Source organism: Nannospalax galili, unplaced genomic scaffold, assembly GCF_000622305.1.
Source record: "Nannospalax galili isolate Female #2095 unplaced genomic scaffold, S.galili_v1.0 scaffold786, whole genome shotgun sequence".
Classification (NCBI taxonomy): Eukaryota; Metazoa; Chordata; class Mammalia; order Rodentia; family Spalacidae; genus Nannospalax; species Nannospalax galili.
Window position 1 is genome coordinate 2,161,272 of NW_008355774.1, and position 20,753 is coordinate 2,182,024.

The window sequence follows — 20,753 nt, forward strand, 5'->3', positions numbered from 1 at the left end:
AGGCTCCCCAGCTGTTCTCTCAGTACCTCCTTTGGGGCCCTGAGATCCCTCCAACACCATAGAGCCACAATCAGAACAGGCCACACAAGATCTTAGCCCAGAACATGGTGATCCAGTGATGGCTCAGTGGTTAAGAGCACTGGCTGCTCTTACAGAGACTGAGGTTCTGTTCCCAGCACCCACATGGCGGCTAGCAGTCATCTGTAACTCCAGTTCCAGGGGATCTAATGCCCTTTTCTGGACTCCATAGGTACTCCATGCACATGGTGCACAAACACACATGCAGGCAAAACACTTATACACATAAAATAAAAATAAATAGGGCCAGGCATAGTGGTACATGCCTTTAGTCTCAGCACTTGGTAGGTAGAGGCAGGTGGAGGTCAAGGCCATTCTAGTTTAGGTGATATGTTCCAGGCCAGCTTGGGCTACAGGGAGACCTGGTCTCCAAAAGCAAAAAACAACCAAATATCAAAATAAAATTTAAAGGAAAAAAAAATGACCAGAAATTCCTGTTTTCTACATACTCAGAATTCAGAGTTCTTGGCAAAAGAAAGCACTTTTTTTTTTTTTTTTTCTTTTTGAGACAGGGTCTCCTTGTAGCCCCAGCTGTCCTGGAACTCACTAGGTAGACCAGGCTGGCCTCGAACTCACAAAGATACGCCTGCCTCTGCCTCCCAAGTGCTGGGATTAAAGGCATGCACCACCATGCCTGGCAAGAAAGCACTTTTTAAAAAAAAGTTTTATTTATTTTTTTATTTGTGTGTGTGTGTGTGTGTGTGTGTGTGTGTGTGTGTGTGTGTGTGTGCGTGTGTGTGTGTCTGCATGCCAGAAGAGGACGTTTGATCCCCTGGAGCTGGAATTGCAGGTTGTGAACCACTTGATATGGGTGCTGGGAACTGAACTCAGGCTCTCCACTGAGCTATCTCTCCAACTCCCAGAAGAAAGAACTTTGAGGTTTTAATTGAAAGACCTATTGGGGCACAGAAGGACATTACAGGGCTGCACTGTGCTCTGAAGCATGCATGTGCCTCCAGATTGTAGGCACAGCAGCCTCATGAGAGTCTCTGCAGCATAGTCCTTTGATTTTGACATGCTCAGAGTTTACATGCACGTTCCAGTAATCACAGAGGGGAGGACATCTAGCTTTATTTACTCTTATGTCAGTAAGCAAAGGTAGGCCAGGGGTAATAAGACTACTTGCCTGGTATGTGTGAGGCCCTGGGTTCCATCTCCAGCACTATTTTTTTTTTTAATGAGGCAGGGGTAATAGTTAAAAAGTAAAAGTAAGTGGGGTGTGGTGGTACAATCTTTTCATCTTTTATGCTAGCACTCAGGAGGCAGAGGCAGGTGGATCTCTGTGAGTTTCAGGCCAGCCAGTGCTACATAGTGAGACTGTCTTAAAAAACAAAAAGCAAGGGGCTGGAGAGATGGCTCAGCAGCTAAGACCACCGACTGCTCTTGCAGAGGACCTAGGTTCTGTTCCCAGTGCCCACATGGCAACTAACAACTGTCTGTAACTATAATTCCAGGGGATTCAATGCCCTCTTCTGACCTCTGTGGGTGTTTCACGATATGGGTTCACTTACATACATGCAGGAAATACACTCATGCACATAAAAAATAAAAATACTAAGCACTTGGGAGGCAGAGGCAGCTGGATCTCTGTGAGTTCAAGGCCAGCCTGGTCTACACAGTGAGTTCCAGACCAGCTAGGGATACAGGGAGACCCTGTCTCAAAAAGATCCCCCCCCCAAAAAAAAATATATATATAAAGAAAAAGAAAAGTAAACATTAAGCCTAATGCTGCCTTTGTGCTCCTTTGTGCCTCTAGCCAGGGACACTCAAGTACAAGAGAACATCTGATTTTAAAAGCACCTCTTGATGGTCACAGGAAATGCATGGCATTAAAGTGGTGTCACAGTGAGACAGTGAGGGAAAATTCAGAAAAGTGGTATTTAAAAGAAGTCCTTGGAGGCAGAGGCAGATGATCTCTATGAATTTGAGGTCAACCTGGACTACATAGTGAGTTTCAGGCTACTTGGGGCTACAGAGAGACCCTGTCTCAAAACAAAGTCCTGATGCCCCAGGAACATGTAGCCTTCCATCTTATGAAAGCCAGATACTGAAAATTATCTCAAGGAAATAGGAAACCTTGAAAAGAGAGAAAAGCAAAGGGCTGACTCTGTGTTTTCCCTCCTGCAGGCAGTGTGCCCTGGCAGCCCTCTGTGACGTCCGAAAGTTCCTCAGTGAGGAGGGTGGACATGTGGCGGTGAGTGTGACACCTTAATGACAGTTGAGAGTGATGTGGGATCTCCCCACCCCATCTACCTTTTTAAAAAAATATATTTTATTTATTATTTTTATTTTATGTGTATGTGTGTATTACCCGCATGTATGTAAGTGCACCACATGTATGCAATGCCTGCAGAGGCCAAAAAAGGGTGTGGGATCCCCTGGTACTGTAGTTACACTGGTGTTTTTGTTAGCTGCCATGTAAGAATCAAACCTGGTCCTCCGGAAGGACAGCAAGTGTTCTGACCCACTAAGCCATCTCTCCAGCCCCCCACCTGTGCTACCCTTTGCTCATCAAATACCTGGAAGGGAGGGCAGGATGTGAATGCCCATGAATGTGGTGGGGTGCCAGCTGGGGGAGGAACGTGGGCAGCAGCTATGCTGGAGCAAGCCAGAGGCTCCTGGAAGTGGACCAGCAACATTCCTGTCTTTCACATGTGTGATTTCTCCTGAAATAGGGAGTCTTGCCAAATTTACTGGTATTCTAGGAAAGCTTGGTGAGGGAACTCCACCAGGGTGGTAGCCCCTGCATTCAGATGAAGTGTGGGACCAGGCAGAGCTGGGCTCCTAGCTGTGGGAAGGGTTCTAGCCCAGCCCTGTGCCCTCAAACATGGTAGCTGTTGTTCTCTCCAACTTTTCTCATGGAGTCCATTCTCCTGAAGTCCTCTGTCCCAAGTTCCAATCAGGATCAGTTGCCTGTGGCACTGTCATCACAGTGTGAGCTCCTTTCTCCTCTCTGCATGAAGCCTGGGATTTGACCTCCAGTACCCCATAAACTGGGTATGGTGATACTCGCCTGTAATCCTGATACTGTGGAGGTAGGTCTTTTTGAGACAGAGTCTCCCTGTAGCCCCAGTTGTCCTGGAACTCACTATGTAGACCAGGCTGGCCTTAAACTCACAGAGATCTGCCTGCCTCTGCTTCCCGAGTGCTGGGATTAATGGTGTGTGCCACCACGTCTGGCTCATCCTTGGCTTTATAGGGAGTTCAAGGCCAACTTAGTATACATGAAACCCTATTGAGACAGAAAGAGGGAGACAAAGACAGAGACAGAGACAGAGACAGAGAGAGGAGGTGCTTGGGAAGTGCTTGCATAGAGGAAATGTCTTTTCGTAATCCATGCATTTGATAGTTGGGTATAGGATTTTAGGTAGGAAGAACTTTGCCCTTAGATCTCCTTCTTGCTCTTTTGGCTGATGGTTTTTAGCCCAGACCACAGAGAAGATTGATATCTTTGATTTATTTCCTAAGTTTCATCTATTAGGGAAGCTGGGCTTCCACTTGGGAGACCTTTAAGGGTCTTCCAGGTGATGCGCCTTATGCTGGGCTCTCTCTCCTCCACAGGCTGGGTCTTCCCTCCTTCATGGGCTGTGTTCTGGGGGGATTGAGGGGAGCCTTGTCACAGGGAAGCTTCCTTTCCCAGATACGGAAATTACCATGCATTGTTTCTTTGTTAAACCACTTCCACCACTTTCTGGCAACTCTGTCTCCCTCCCCTTCCCATTTTCTGCTTTTTCTAGAATTCCTGGTGGCCAAATGCTAGGCTTGATCCCTAATTTTATGTTTTTTCTCTATTTGTTTGTTTGCTTCTTTATTTTATGTGTATAAGTGTTTTGCCTGCATGTATGTAAGTGCACCCATGTCATGTAATGCCTATAGAGACCAGACGAGGGTGTCATTTCCTGGAACTCAAATTAAGAACTGTTATTAGCTGCCATGTGGGTGCTAGGAACTGAACCTTGGTTCTCTAGAAGAACAGCCAATACTCTTAACCACCGAGCCATTGTTTGAGGGAGACTTTAATATTTCCATACATATACATATTTATGTTTATTTATATATATATGTATATATATATATATATTTTGCTGGGTGTGGTGGCACACACCTTTAATCCCAGCACTCTGTGAGTTCAAGGCCAGTCCAGTCTACATAGCAAGCTACAGGCTAGCTGGAACTATAGGGGGACCCTGTCTGAAAAAGACAAATTTTCTTTTTTGGTGACGGGGTCTTATTATGTAGTCCCAGCTAATGTGGTATTTGCTATATAGACCAGAGTGGCCTTGAATTCACAGAGATCCAGTTGCCTTTGCCTCCCAAGTGCTGAGATTAAAGGCATGCCCAACCAGACTAGACTAAAATTTTTTAATATTTATTATTATTTAATATTTATTATTTTTTTAATATTTATTTTCTTTGTGTGCGCATACTACAGCACACATAGGGGGTCAGAGGACAACTTACAGGAGTTGGTTCTCTCCTACCATGTGGGTCCCAGAAACTGAATTCAGATTGTCTGGCTTGGCAGCAAGTGCTCTTACCTGCTGAGTCATTTTGCCCTCCCTTCCTCAACATTTTCTTTTCAGTATTTTTTTTAAATTTTAGTGATCAGACTTTAATTTCTCATTCTCTGACTGTCCAATTCTTAGAGCTCTGTTCTTGATTCTTTATATATATACAGCATGGTCCATGGTGATGAGGGCTGAATGTTGAATCTCTTTTTGGGTAATAATTGTAAGGATTTTTTTTTCTGATTTTTCTTTCTACAACTTCCTTTTTTTCTATTTAACTAACTTAGTCTGTTTTCCTTCTAAAAGGTGTTGCTGGAGTGTCCAGTGATCCCTGTTTGGATGTGCCTTTTTTGTAGTGTGTGTGTGTGTGTGTGTGTGTGTGTTCTCCACGTGTGAGTGCTCAGGTGCCCATAAGGAGATCAGAGGAAGGTGTTGGGTGTTTTCCTCTATCCTGCCTGCCTTATTCCCTTGAGACAGGATCTCTTACAGAAGATCACAGTTTAGCTAGTTGCCTGGCCAGCCAGTCCCAAGATCTGCCTGTCTTCATCCTCCAATGCTGGGGTTACAGGCACAAGCAACCATGCTCAGCTTTTTACGAGTGCTACGGATTTGAACTCAGGTTCTTCTGCTTGTACAAATGCTCTTACTCATAGAGCCACTTTCCCTGCTCTCTGTATGCGCCTTTAAAAAGTGATGCTATAGGACTGAGGGTGCAGCTCAGGGGGTAAAGTGCTTGTCTAGCACGTGAAGGAAAGCCCTGGGTTCAATTACGAGCACTGAAAAAAAAAGTATGCTGTGTAAAGGCTTCTGGTACATGCCACTGGGTGGGCTGCACCAGAGGGTGTTCAGGCAGGGCCCAGGACAGGGAACCCCCATTGTCAATGTCAGGCTGGATGCAGTGAGGAGAGGGCTTAGGGCTCCAACTCTTCTGTGTTGGACCTCAAGCTAGTCTTCCCATTTCCTCTCCACACTTGTCGCTCGATTTTTCTAGAATTGCAGTCCCACACATGTGGGTGTGCTGTGGCTGGTGAGTACTTACATTTGATTTTCTTCATTTCTCTTAGTTACCAGGTATCTCCATCTTACAACATTTTGTTGGCATCAGTGTTTCCTGCTCTCTCCCCTTTACTGTCTTTACCTTTCTCTTCCCATTTTACTTGGGGTGAAGTAGGAATATGTAGGTTCAGTTCACTAGATTTATTAGTCTGTTTTCATTACTATAATAAAATACTTGAGGCAGATTAACTTTTTTTGTTTTTTGTTTGTTTTTTTGTTTTGTTTTGTTTTTTGAGACAGGGTCTCACTACATAGCCCTTGCTGGCCTGGAACTCACTACATAGACCACCAGACTGTCCTCAAACTCACAGATCCACCTGCCTCTTCTACCTCCTAGGGGCTGGGACTAAAGGGATGCACCATCACACCTGTCCAAGGCAGATTAACTTATTTTCATAAAGAAAAGAGGTTTGGGGGCTGAAGAGATGGTTCAGTAGTTAAGAGCTCTTACTGCTCTTGCAGAAGACCGGGGTTGGGTTCCCAATACCCACATGATGGCTCACAACCACCTATAACTCCAGTTCCAGGGATCCGATGCACACTTTCTGACTTCAGTGGGCTCCTGTGTGCATGTGGTGCATATATATACATTTAGGCATGTTCACATACACATAAAAATAAAATAAATAAGTACATAAATCTAAGGAAAAGAGGTTTAGCTGACCAGTTGGCTCAGTGGTAAAAGGCCCTTGCCACCAAACTGGATGACTTGAATTTGATCCCTGGGATCAATATGGTAGAAGGAACGAACTCAATGCCTCCAAGTTGTCCTATGACCTCCACACACATGCCATGGATGTGTGTGCATATACACACACATACACACACACACACACACATACACACATACACACACACAATAAATGTAATTTAAAAAAATGTTTAAAAGCTGGGCGTGGTGGCGCACACTTGTAGTCCCAGCACTTGGGAGGCAGAGGCAGGCGGATCTCTGTGAGTTCGAGGCCAGCCTGGTCTACATAGCGAGTTCCAGGCCAGCTGGGGCTACAGGAGACCCTGTCTCAAAAAGATCAAAAGAAAAAAAAAGTTTAAAAAAAGAGAAGAGGTTTGTTGCTGGATATGGTAGCACACACCCATCATTCCAGCACTTGAGAAACAGAAGCAGAAGGGTTGCTGCATATCTGAGGCAGTTCTGTGCTACTCAGTGAGCTTAAAGCCAGCCTGGACTACACAGTGTGACCCTGTCTTAACCCCTCACAGGGGAGGTTGATTTAGCTTACAGTTTTGGAGGCTGAAAGTTCAAGATTGGGCAGCCCCATTACCCCATGGATTTGGCCTTTGATGAGGGCCTAAGGGCATCATGGTAGGAGCCCGAGGGAAGATGAGATCACATCTGTGAAGCCACAGAGCTGGGTATGCCAGACTTCCTGTTCCTATAACAACACTTTATTTACTTATTTACTTATAGATAGGGTTTTCCTATGTAGCTCTGGCTGGTCTAGAGCTCACTATGTAGTCCAAGCTGGCTTTGAATTCAGAGAAATCTATGCCTGCCTCTGCCTCCCAAGTACTGGGATTAAAGGCGTGTGCTACCACACCCAATTATAACTCTTGGGAGAACTTGAACAGGAACCTTAGGGTACCAAACATATCCCAACTACAGTACCAAGCTTTAACTAGTTTTGCTGGAATTCCTGCTGGTCACACACGAACTGAGCACCTGCTATGTGCAGACCATTGTTGAGTGTGTTCTTGTGTGTAAATCTACTGGAGACTGGCCAGGCTGATGGTGTGGACAGCAGCTAGTCCTGGCAAGAAGCCAGTCCCCAGAGATGCAGGTGCTGCCGCCCTCTGGTGGCCTTCTACTTTCCCCAGGGCTGGGGTCTGAGCTTACAACCCAGTTTGGTCCTAGGTTTTTGATGCAACCAATACCACCCGAGAACGGAGAGCAACCATCTTTAACTTTGGGGAGCAGAATGGCTACAAGGTAAGGTCACCTTTCTCCTCTTCTTGGTTGGGTTGTGGCATATCTGGGCCCTCTGGGGCTCCTTTCTCAGCCTCCTGATGCATTTGGGCTTTCGGCAGTATGATCGCTTGAGTGTGATCTGTGATAGAGGGGCCGTTCTGTCCTCTCCTCCTGGAGCTTTCTTTCTAGGGAGAGAGGAGGTTGTAGTGGGAGAGTGCAGGGTGCAGTAACACCCCCTTCAGCTACATGACCCTGGCACTGCCCCCAGCCCTAAGAAGAAGGGCCTTGGGGGCCAGGCTGCAAGTCAGCATGGCTGTGGGAAGAGGGGAGAGCGCTTGGGTGGAGCCCAGTGCACTGACCATGTTTGTGGTTCTGTCTCTCCTTCCCTTCCTGGTAACCTCTGCTTCTTGCCATAGACCTTCTTTGTTGAATCTGTCTGTGTGGATCCTGAGGTCATAGCTGCCAACATTGTGGTAAGTGTTACTTCTGGCTTCCATGAGGGCAGTAATGAAACAGGGTGCCATGTGACAGTGAGGCCTCCCTCCAGGTTTATGCTGATGCCTGGACTGACCTTCAACTCGACCTGAACTTTGTGAGAGTGGAGAGGCCAATGAGCCTGGAGTCCTGAGGACCTCCTGTGTGGGGGTCTTCGTTCTCCCTCCTTTCTCATTTCTTCTCTCTCCCTTCCTTTCTTTGGTGGTACATGGACAGCGGAAGAACTTCAGCAAGGGGTGGGCTGGCTGTGTTTCTATCTGAGACTCAGACTTGCTCACTTCTTCCACTTCTATCTCCCCCTTCTTGATTATCTAAGGAATGGCCATGTGGGTTTCAGAGCTAATTCAGGGTAGAGAAAGAACAGAATCTTAGATCTCCCCCTTGGCCACAAGATGAGGAACTTGGATCTCAGGGGACTAGTGTACACACTCAAACTAAGGAGCTGCTGGATTCTTCCTGATGGGAAGCAGTCCCCTGATCAGCTTCCAGTCTCAGGCCCCCAGCCCTAGCGTGGCTTGGCCCAGCCTTCCTGACTCCTGCCCAGCCATGCCCTTGCTTTCTGCCTCTACTTGGCCTCCAGCCCTCATGTGCCCTTGCTCTGTACCTGACTCTGGCAGCAAGTGAAGCTGGGCAGCCCTGACTATGTCAACCGGGACAGTGACGAGGCCACTGAGGACTTCATGAGGCGCATTGAGTGCTATGAGAACTCCTACGAGTCGCTGGATGAAGACCTGGACAGGTGAGTGAGAAAGTGCAGCATGGAGGATGGCTGGGTGGTGGCAGTCCACTTGACTGTGCCTGTGTGGCTCCCCGTGGTGGTGGTCTGTGTGGCTCCCCATGGTGGTGGCCTGTGTGGCTCCCTGTGGTGGTGGCCTGTGTGGCTCCCCATGGTGATGGCTGGGGGAAGCATACCAAAAGGCAGGGATGGTCTGATCTGTTTTGGTTTTTCCCTTGGGGCAGAAGTCATTGTCCAGAGGTAACGATTTACAGAACACTTATTGCCTCATCTGGAGCTCTGCAAGTCAGGACTTTCTCCTATCCCATCATAATATCAAGCCTAATTTCTATGCAGAGGCTCTTCCCAAAAGGCATTAGCATGCTCTTCTTCAATGTGGAGCTGGGGAAGGGGCAGGCAGTGGCCAGTGCTTATCAGTTGTTGGCTCTACCTGCAAGGGGTGTCTAGGTGAGGGTCCTGCATTTTCAGTCAAAGGTCAGATAGTAGTTTATTTCAGTCTTTGGAGGATTCAGTCTGTTGCTGTTACTGATTCTGCCATTGTACTGCAAAAGAAACTGTGTAAATAAACGAGCATGGGTGTGTTCTAATAAAATTGTAAAAACAGCCTGTGGGTAGCATTTGAGTTGTTGGGAGTAGCTTGCCAACCCCTGCCTCTCAGCATAAACTTAACCAGTAGTGGTGAAGTAAATAGCAGTTCAGCCCTTGGTGAAGCCCTGACAGTCTCCAAAAATCATAATTATGAAGGGACATGGGAGAGTGTGGGTCGCACAGCATTAAGTGAAAGACTGGAATATAAATATGTATCCAGGTGTTTGTAACTACCTAAGAATATATAATGCATACGAACAGAGGAACACAAATAGCTGTTTGAGGGATAGCTTCTGGGGTGCTTATAGATCCTGGCCATAGACTGGCACCCCTCCTCCCTCTGCAGGATTTTGCAGTCAGCCTGGGGTAGACTGGAGCTGAATGGCACTCAGGCCTCTCCCTGTGTGGCTTCTGTATTTCCCTTGGTCTCACCATTGTCCTGCACTAGCAGGGCTCATCCAGAGAAACTCCTGTTACACTTGTCAGTAAGTGTTGCTCCTGTTTCTATTGGCAGTATTGGAGTAACACCCTACATGGAGACTCATGGTCCTTCCACACAGTGAGAACTCAATTTAGATATCTAGGGCTCCCTCAGCTACGTCACAGCCCATCCCACCCCTGCCTACATAAGCACGTTCTCTAAGCTAAGAAAATGGCTGAGCTGAGTTTGTTGATTGCTGTTGCCAGCACCTCTCCATATGCTTCTTGTCTACTGACTGCCTGGTGGGGAGGGTGGCAGCTGCTTGGCACACATAGATGACCTAGACTGTATTCTTGGGAGAAGGGGGAAGGAAAGCTGACCCGGCAGTGTTGGGGAATGGAGTGTTTTCCAGCCACTCCAGGTCAATCCTGAGGAAAGCTGTCTGTTGGTTCCGCTTACAGTCAGCGCTCAGAGGGTGGCAACAAGGGGTCTGGGGACACACTAGCAACAGTAAAAGTCATGACATGATTTGATTAACCTCTGCTCTAGATGTCACCTTTGAAGCATGATGAGTGTTGAACCCCTCACATGCTTGTCTGTGTGTCATGGTGGCTGCCTCACTCCCATTCACTTGCACTTTAGCTGACCGTTGTGTGTGTTGTGATCTCAAGGCTGGTGGTCAGAGTTTCAAGCCTTGCAACCATTCCTGTGGCTGTCAGCTATGCTGCCAAGGGCCCTGGTCACCCTCATAAGCTCTTTCTACCTTCTCTCTGGAAAGGGATCTATCCTATATCAAGATCATGGATGTGGGACAGAGCTACGTGGTGAACCGTGTAGCTGACCACATCCAGAGCCGAATTGTGTATTACCTCATGAACATCCATGTGACTCCCCGCTCCATCTACCTCTGCCGGCATGGGGAGAGCGAGCTCAACCTCAAGGGCCGGATTGGCGGGGACCCAGGACTATCTCCCCGGGGCAGGGAGGTCAGTGTGTGTGTGTGTGTGTGTGTGTGTGTGTGTGTGTGTGTGTGTGTGTATGTGTTTTTGTGTGCACTGGACTTGGGCTTTTGTAGCTGATGTGCACTTGAGGTGAATGGCCTTTATTCAATCTAGAAGGTTGCTACTTTGTAGGGAAGATCATAGGCACCAAGCAGATGCCAAACAGTTGAGGCTTTTCCTGGCCCATGCTAGCCTGAGTACCAACAGGGTAACTAATGCTGTACCACAGATCAGGGGTGGGCCAAGGGGTAGGGGGGATATTGAGGCCTTGAGGTAGCCACATGGCCTTGGTGTAATGAACTATAGTGGGGAGGCCTGACAAATCACACTGAGCCTGCTCTCAGGGCCTGAGTCTAGGAATGCACAAGAACAGCACTTGTGGGTGTGCATCATTGGGAGTTAGTGTTATTTTTTTTAAAACTAAACTTGTTTCCTGAGGCGTGAGGGGGTACCCTGTGGAGCTCATGCTGTGGGGTCCTTTGAAGGCAACCCAGGACCTGTGGGGCTGAATATACTGTGATATGTTTCAGTTTGCCAAGAGTCTGGCTCAGTTCATCAGTGATCAGAACATCAAGGACCTGAAGGTCTGGACGAGCCAGATGAAGAGGACAATCCAGACGGCAGAGTCGCTAGGTGTGCCCTACGAGCAGTGGAAGGTCCTCAATGAGATTGATGCGGTAATTCCCTTCCTGGGCCAGCCTAAGGACTAGGGAGAAGACCCTCCATAGCTTGTGCTGTGTATGGTCTAGAGAATGGGCTATGATAGTCATACTTTCCTGAGTTTGAAAAAATATTTATTTATGTCGGGCGTGGTGGCACATGCCTTTAATCCCAGCACTTGGGAGGCAGAGGCAGATGGATCTCTGTGAGTTTGAGGCCAGCCTGGTCTACACAGTGAGTTCCAGGCCAGTTGGAAATACAGGGAGACCCTTACCCAAAAAGACCAAAAAAATTACTTATTTATGTATTTATGTATTTATTTAATTTTGTGTGTGTGTGTGCATTTATATATGCATGAGAATGTCACATGGATGTATGGAGGTCAAAGAACAATTTACAGGAAGTTGGTTTTCTCCTTCCACAATGGGGTCCTGGGGGATCAAACTCAGGTTGTCAGGCTTGATGGCAAGCACCTTTTTCCACTAAGCCATCTACTGGCCCTACTTTGGGTTTTGAATGAGTGAGTTTAAGTATATTGCAAGACAAAGGTAGAAGAATAAATAGCAAGTGTCAGGTAGATAGAAGCAGTGGTGCTATATCATCAAACTGGGTGCTTAAGACATCCAGCAGAAATCAACTGGGGATGTCCTGCTTAAGCAGACAGCTGGAATTCCTGATAGAGCCCCAGGCAGAGTAGTATCCCCTTGGGTGAGGCTTCCAAGTAAAAGAACAAATAGAGTGGTCATGAGTGCCGTTAATGCCAGAACTCAGGAGGCAGAGTCAGGGAAATCTCTGAGTTTGAGGCTAGCCTGGTTTATCAAATTGGGACACAACATCCAGTAGAACCTGAAAGAAATTGAAGCTGTCAGCTGAGTTCCCCACTGAGTTTTCTGTGCATGAGTGAGCTACCTGTGGCTGAACTTTTTTAAAAAATGACTTTATTTATTTTATTTTGTGTGTGTATGTGTGTGTGCCTGAGCATATGTAGGTGCACCATGTGCATTCAGGTACCTGAAGAGGTCAGAAGAAGGTGTTGCATCCCCTGGAGCTGGAGATACAGGCAGTTGTGAGGGGCCCAATGTGGTTGCTGGCAATTGAACTAGGGTTCTCTGCAAGAGCAGCAAGTGTTCTTAACTTCTGAGTCATCTCTTTAGCTTGCATCCCACCCCCATGCCTGAGCGCTTGGCTCTTCTTTCCCGCTATAGCCATTTTTCCGTTATGGGATTAACAGTAGTAACCTTTTGGGGTTAGAGGGTGACTCAGTAATTAAGAGCTGCTCTTCCAGAGGACTGGAGTTCGGTTCCCAGCACCTACATGGGGCAGCTCACAACTGCCTATCACTCTAGCTCCAGGGGATCTGATGCCTTCTTCTGGCCTCTGCAGGCAATCGCACATATGTGGCATACACTCATACAGACACACACACACACATAAATAAAAATAAAAATTTTACCAAAAAATCCTAATCTGAATTGGAAATACTTTGCCTTCCAGTTGTTCTCAAGGGCACAATATTTTTACTCTTGGGAAGTTTTGTTGTTCTCTTCCCTCCCCATTGGAGGTGGGGGCAGCCCACCAAGGGGTCTTGGAGGGCACTTTGAAACAGGACACTTTAAGACAAACATGCTAAGGTCTGAAATGGGTGGGTGGAGGATGAGGGACAACTTGCTTCTAGAGCCAGCTTCTCACTGACCTCAGACAGCACATGGCAATTTATCTATAACGTACACTGCAATTTGTTTCATTGTTTTTTGTCTGTTACTTAATTGATTGTTCTTGTTCTATACTAGACTATCCTAGGCTGTCTTTAATCTCATAGCGATTGGCCTGCCTCTGCCTCCCTAGTGCTGGGATTAAAGGTGTGTACCATCATGCCTGGCCAGACTCTGGATTCTTTTACTCTAGTAGTTTTTCAGTTGATCACTTGAGTTTTCCTGTGGAGCTCTTGTCTGAAACGAGAATAATACAGATTTCACTTTCTTAATCTCTGTGCCGAGTGTTTCTGTTTCATATTACTGTGTTGGCAGAAACACAGGATGAGCAAACCTGACATGCTTGTTCCGTTCATTGAAAGAGCCTGAGTCTCAGGCTTCCATCCTCTGGGATGGTGATAGAACTGAGTTGCTCCTGTTCCTGATTAGTTTTCAAACTTTATTATAGACAATTTCACCTATCCACAAAAGTAAGAGTATTAGCAGGGCATAGGGGCCACACCTGTCATCCCAGCACTGAGAGGCAGAAGTAGGCAGATCTCTCTGAGTTTAAGGCCAGCCTGGTCTACATAGAGAGTTCCAGGCCAGTCAAGGCTACATAGTGAGACGCTTCCTCAAAAAAAAAAAAAAAAAAAAAAAAAAAAAGTTAGGATGAATCACTGTGCCCCAGATGGACCTTCATACACTCACCATACAGGGTCTTGTTTTAACTATCACATCCCTTTTCCACTCGCTTACTTTAAAGCTAATTCAGACATAATGTTTCATTTTAGTTTGTGTCTCTGGAAGGAAACTAAAGACTCTTTTCTTATTAACAGAACCATATCATCATTAAGAAACTTTTTTTTTCTTTTTTTGGTCTTCTTGAAATAGGGTTTCCCTATAGCCTGTAGAAACCTTTTTTAATTTAAAAATTTTTATTTTATGTGTATGCATGTATTGCCTGTATGCAGGTAAGTGTGCCCATGTCATGTAATGCCTGAGGAGGACAGAAGAGGCTGTTGGATCCCCTGGAACTGGAGTTACAGAGAGTTGTTAGCTGTTATGTAAGTGCTAGGATTCGAACCCAGGTCTTCTGCAAGAACAGTCAGTGTTCTTGACCACTGAGCTATCTCTCCAGCCCCATCATTAAGAAGCCTTGAAAAAAATAATTAGCAAGTGGCATGATGGTTCACACTTGTAATCTTGATAGTTGTAAAGCTGAGGCAAGAGAATTGCAGTGTGTTCAAGGCCAGCCTGGGTCACAGAGTAAGTTCTAGGCCAACCTGAGCTACAGAGTAAGACCTGTCTGTAACAACAAAATCAATTAAAAAAAATAGGAATGGGCATGGTTGGCCATGCCTGTAATCCTAGCACTTGAGAGATTGAGGCAAGGAAGGAAGATCATCAGTTTGAGGCCAGCCTGGGCTACATATAGTAAGACACTATAGCAAAAAGAAGTAGTCATTAAATATGTAGTCTGTGTTCAGATTCCTCTAATTCCCTCATAAATTTCTTTTGGAGTTGTTTTGTTTGAATCAGAAATTAAGCCAGAAATTCTGTTTGCATCAACATGGGTAAGGCTGGAGGACATTAGGTTAAGTGAAATAAGCCAGGCACAGAAGACAGATGATGCTCCCACTGGTGTGTGGAATCTGAGACAGTTGATTTCACAGAAGAGGGAGGAGCAGAGGGCTCCTGAAGTAGGGAAGGATTATTCTAAATTTGAAGGGGACAGTTTCAAGGCCTGAATTATGATTTTTTTCAGACTTTTCTGAGTCCTTGGGATTAACTATCTTAGGGCTTTGTATTCCTCTTTATTTTTTTAAGATTTGTTTTATTCTTTTACATTGTGTGTGTGTGTGTGTGTGTGTGTGTGTGTGTGTGTGTGTGTGTGCCTATGGAGGCCAGAAGAGGGCATCAGATCCTCTGGGGCTTAAGTTACAGGCAGTTGTGAGTCACCAGACATGGGTGCTGGGAGCTGAACAGGTCCTCTGGAAGAGCAGGAAGCATTCTTAACTGCTGAACCATCTCTCCAAGCCCTTAAAAATTTCTTTTATTAATTTGTTTTATGTGTGTGTGTGTGTGTGTATGTGTATGTGTGTGTACATGCACATATGCTATATACTATGGTGAGTGTGGTGATCAGAGGACAGCTTCCAAGAACCGGTTCTCTCCTTGCAACAGGATTGAACTCCAGTTGTTAGGTCTACTGGCAAGTGCCTTTACTGAACCATCTTGCTGGCCCTGACTTTTTATTCTTTTGAAATAATTCCTTTGAGGGGGCGGGGATGGAGAGATGGCTCAGTGGTTAAGAACACTGGTTGTTCTTGCAGAAGACTCAGGTTTGAATCCCAGTACCCACATGGCAGCTAACAACTGTCCATAACTCCAGTTTCAGGGGATCTGACAGCCTCTTCTGTCCTCCGCAGGCATTGCACGACACAGGCGCACTTACCTACATGCAAACAATACATCCATACACATTAAAAAAAAAAAAGAATTCCTTTTTTTTAAGACTAGATCTTGGGGATGGAGAGATGGCTCATCAGTTAAGAGCACTGGCTGCTCTTGCAGAGGACTGGGGTTCCAGCACCCACATGGCAGCTAACAGCTGTCCATAACTCCAGGTCCAGGGGATCCAACACCCTCTTCTGACCTCCATGGGCAGTGCAGGGCATGGGTGCACTTACATACATGCAGGCAATACACTCATACACATAAAAAATAGTAATAATAAATATTTTTTAAAAAAGACTGTATCTTACTGTATAGCTCAAGCTGGCCCTGAACTCAAGGCAGTCTTTCTGCCTCAGTCTTCCTTATGCTAGGATTATAGTGGGAGTCACCTACCTCTGCTGAAATAATTCTTTGATGATAATGAAAATGTGTTCTTTTGAGCTGGGTGTGGTGGTACACATCTTTAATCCCAGCACTAGGGAAGCAGAGACAGGCAGATCTCTGTAAGATGGAGGCCAGCCAGGGTTACGTAGGAAGACTGTGTTTCAAAAAAGCCAGGTATGGTGGTGCATACCTTCTTTAGTCTTTATATTCTAAATTTTTATTTTTATTTATTTATTTATTTATTTATTTATTTATTTATTTATTTTTAGTCTTTGTGTTTCTCTTTAACAGATGCTGACATGTTTAAGTTTGATAAGTCTTGATGCCTAGAAGATTGCATGCAACAACACACTCACAGAGATCCACCTGCCTCTGCTTCCTGAGTGCTGGGATTAAAAGCGTGTGCCACCGGGCCCGGCTTTCTAAATTTTTATTTTTATATTATGTGTAATGAGTGTTTTGCTTGTATGTAAGTGCATCATGTGAGTACAGTGCCCACAGAGGCCAGAAGAGGGTGTCAGATCCCCTGGAACTGCAGTTACAGGAGGTTGTGAGCCGCCATGTGGGTTCTGGGAACTGAACTGGGTCCTCTGCAAGAGCAGCCAGTGCTCTTAACCACTGAGCTGTCTCTCCAGACCCACAAAATATATTCTTGAGTCACCTCCCTATATGTATATATGTATGTATACACACACACACACACACACATATATATATTAAAGGCATGTGCCACTATGCCTGGCCTGGCCTGGCCCACCACCAATATTTTATAAACATTTTCAAACATGGAGAGTTAAAAGTCTTTTATAGGGTGCTAGGCATGGTGGCACATGCCTTTAGTCCCAGCACACTCAGGAGGCAGAGGCAAGTGGATCCCTGTGAGTTCAAGGCCAGCCTGGTCTACATAGTGAGTTCTAGGCCAGCTGGCGCTGCAGGGAGACCCTGTCTCAAAAAGACCAAAAAAAAAAAGTCCCATATAGGAATGTCTATTTGTTGTCTGTGTCAGTTTGTCACTTAGGGAATTACCCCCCACTCAGTGGCCTCAAACAACTCATACTTATCACCTCATAGTTACTGTGGCCCAGAGCCTGGCAAAGTGTGGCTGTGTTCTCTGCTCAGAGGTTTTCTCTGCCTGCAATTACAGTGTTGGCCAGGGTGCCTGTCTCTTCTGAGGATTGGGGTCTCTTCCAAGCTCTTGTGCTTGCTATCAGGATTCATCTCCGTAAGGTTACAGAAGTAAGGACCTGCTTGCTTCCTACTCGTCAACTGCCAGTGCTCTAAGCTCCTATAGGCCAGCCACAGTTCCTTGCTACATGAACCTCTTAAGTTTGGCAACTTATTTCTTCAAAGCCAGTAAGAAAGGCGCTTTCTCCCTTTAGTCTGTTAAAATGGAACTTTAGATACTATATGGCCTTCTGATTGACACCTTATCACCTTTGCCATGATCTTTTGGCCAAAAGCAGGTCACAGATCCTGCCTGTACTCAGAGAGAAAGAAGGGATTATAGAAGAGCCTGACTGACTCATGGGGTCACCCTGGGATTCTGCTGTCTAGCTTTTACCTGCAGACTTTATAATTTTCTATTCATCTGTCCCTCCCTGAGTCAAGCCGTCATTTTTTTCACAATCATCTAGTTGGCTAGGGAGTGGGGAAAGAAGAGGTTCAGGATTAGTGGAAGCAGATTTGTTGTATGTTGTTAATATTTCTGGCTGAGAGGAGTGGGTACATGGGATATTATAATGTTGTATAATGTTGTCTCTATTTTTGTGTGTAGCTGAAAATTTCCATGAGAAAAGTTTGTATGTATAACTCATCAATTTCAGCTTCTGTAATTATATTCTTCAAATTTTCTGTCGTTAGTGTTTTTGTGTATAATTATGGTTTTGTTCATTTTCTTTTTTTGGGGGGGGTCTTTTTTGACATAGGGTCTCCCTGTAGCCCCAGCTGTCCTGGAACTCACTATATAGACCAGGCTGGCCTCGAACTCAGAGATCCACCTGCCTCTGCCTTCCGAGTGCTGGGATTAAAGGTGTGTGCCTCCACTCCCGGTTTCATTTTCTTTTTTTAAGATTCATTTCATCATTTATTATTTATGTGTATGTTTGTATGTCTCTATAAACATGTGAGCACATGTGTGTGGGGGGATGCCCACGGAGGCCAGAAGAAGAGATTGGATCCTCTAAAGCTGGAGTTACAGGTACTTGTGAGCTGTCTGATGTGGGTGCAGGGAATCAAACACAGGTCCTCTGCAAGAGCAGCCAGTGCTCTTAGCTGCTGAGCCATTTCTCAAAGCCCTCATTTTCTTTTTTCTTTTCTTTTCTTTTGGTTTTGTGGGCTGGAGAGGTGGCTCAGTGGTTAAGAGCATGGCTGCTCTTGCAGAAGACCCAGGGTTGATTCCCAGCACCCACATGGCAGCTGATAACCATCTGTAACTCCAGTTCCAGGGGATCTGACGCCTACTTCTGACCTACATGGGCATTGCACAACACAGTGCAGGCAATACACATGCAGGCAATACACTCATACACATAAAATAAAAATAATAAATAAAATGGGTTTTTTTTGTCTTTTTGAGACAGGGTTCCCTATAGCCCTAGCTGGCCTGGAACTCACTATGTAGACCAGGCGGACCTTGAACTCACAGAGATCCGCCTGCCTCTGCCTCCCAAGTGCTGGGATTAAAGGTGTGTGCCACCATGCCTAGCAAAATAAAATATTTTTAAAAAGATTTATTTTGTGTGTTTGTGTGTGTGTGTATGTGCTTATTTGTGTGTGTGTGTGTGTGTGTATGCTTATGTATGTGACAGGTGCCCACAGAGGCCAGAGAGGGGCCTCGTATCCCTTGGAACTAGAATCACAGGCGTTTGTGAGATGTCTGATGTGGGTGCTAGGATCTGACCTCTGGTCCTCTGATAGGAAAGTAAGCACTCCTTACCGCTGAGCCATCTCTCCAGCCCCTTGTTTGTTTTTTGTTTTCTTGTATTTCTTTTTTGTTTTGTATATTTTATTCAATTTGTTGTGCTATTTTGACATTTTAATTTATTTTTTAAATATTTATTATTTTTATTTTATGTGTATGAGTGTATTGCTTACATATATGTAAGTGCACCCATGTCATGCAATGCCGCAAAGGTCAGAAGAGGTCTTCAGATTCCCCCTGGAACTGGAGTTAAGGACGGTTCGTAGCCACCGTGTAGGTGCTGGGAATTGAACCCAGGTACTCTGCAAGAGCAGCCAGTGCTCTTAACCGCTCAGCCATCTCTCCAGACCCTATTTTTTATTTTTTTAAAACATGTCAGGGGGCATGGTGGCGCACGCCTTTAATCCCAGCACTCAGGAGGCAGAGGCAGGCTCTGTGAGTTCAAGGTCAGCCTGGTCTACATAGGGAGTTCCAGGACAGCTGGGGCTACAGGGTGACCCTGTCTCAAAAAGACCAAAAAACAAAAGTTATGCCTGCATGTAGGTAAGTGCACCCGTGTGAAGAGGACAGAAGAGGCTGTTGGATTCCCCTGGAACTGGAGTTATGGACAGTTGTTAGCTGCCATGTGGGTGCTGGTATTTGAACTCGGGTCTTCTACAAGAACAGTCAGTGTTCTTAACCTCTGAGCTATCTCTCTAGCCCCTATTTTGACTTTTTTTAATGAAATAATTTAAATCTTATAACTTACAGAGTGGGATTGTAGCTCAGTTGGTAGAGTGCCTTGCATGCACAAAGCCCTAGGTTCAATTCTCAGTAACTTATAAATTGGGTGTGGTGGTATGTTCCTATAAACCCAGCACATGGGAGGTGGAGGCAGAAAGATCCAAAGTTAAGGTCAACCTTGGTTACAGTTTGAGGTCGGCCTGGGCTCAAACTGGATTTAAAATAAAAAAGTTAGCTTGGCATGGTGGTACATGCCTTTAATTTCAACACTTGGGAGGCAGAGGTAGGCAGCTCTCTGTGAGTTCAAAGCCAACCTGGTCTACATAGTGAGTTCTAGGTCAGCCAGGACTACATAGTGAGACCCTGTCTCAAACTCCCCTGTCCTAAAAAGTGCTTATAACATCAGACATAAAAGGAAATAGGCCCTAGCACTTGGGAGGCAGAGGCAGGCGGATCTTTCTGAGTTCGAGGCCAGCCTGGTCTACATAGTGAATTCCAGGACAGCTGGGGCTACAGGGAGACCCTGTCTCAAAAAGACAAAAAAAAAAAAAAGAGGAAATAGGTGATTACTCCATTTGTTCATTGAGTTTTAGTGCAGAAGCCCTGGCTCCAGGAGTCTCAACAGACTGGGTTCCATCACCCACTGAACTACAGCAAAGAGACAAGTAGTGAAGGGTGTGAAAGATTTAATTAATGTGACCACTGTTGAGAAGAACAGATAAGGAGTTCAGTGACCCCCTAAGTCCATCTTCAAGGGACTGAAAGGAACTTTGAGATTTTATAGAGAAGGGAAACAGAGGAGAAAGGGTTTGGGGTTTGCCTAGCTGCCAGAGCAGGAAGTCTTGGTTTGTGGTGTGATTGATCACTGTTTCCTCTCTGACACTGCAAGGGGTTTAGGAGATGTGGTTATCCTGTCATGACTTGAGGGGAACAATCTGGTTCTGAAGAGATGATTCTGAGGCTCTGGGAGAGCCTCACCATCATGGCTAACTGCTCTCACCTTGGGTGATCTTATTCTAGGCTGATCTGTCCTGCAAGGCTCGCTGTTCCTTGAGGGGAGTGCCTTCCTTCCTTCCTTCCTTCCTTCCTTCCTTCCTTCCTTCCTTCC

At 45.8% G+C, this 20,753-nt stretch overlaps 1 protein-coding gene across 12 annotated transcripts in view; it reads left to right on the forward strand.

Moving 5' to 3' along the window:
* Pfkfb4 (6-phosphofructo-2-kinase/fructose-2,6-biphosphatase 4) overlaps positions 1–20,753 on the forward strand; it is a 53,692-nt gene that overhangs the window by 18,234 nt on the left and 14,705 nt on the right. For 9 of the 12 annotated variants that reach the window (XM_029556168.1, XM_029556167.1, XM_029556162.1 and 6 more), the window contains 7 exons: positions 2,206–2,272; positions 7,513–7,587; positions 7,983–8,039; positions 8,679–8,800; positions 9,900–9,944; positions 10,585–10,792; positions 11,338–11,484. In XM_029556168.1, the coding sequence (XP_029412028.1) occupies positions 2,206–2,272; positions 7,513–7,587; positions 7,983–8,039; positions 8,679–8,800; positions 9,900–9,944; positions 10,585–10,792; positions 11,338–11,484 (721 nt within the window). The remainder of the gene's footprint in view (positions 1–2,205; positions 2,273–7,512; positions 7,588–7,982; positions 8,040–8,678; positions 8,801–9,899; positions 9,945–10,584; positions 10,793–11,337; positions 11,485–20,753) is intronic. The other 3 variants (XM_029556166.1, XM_008853243.3, XM_029556163.1) reach the window with 1 other exon arrangement.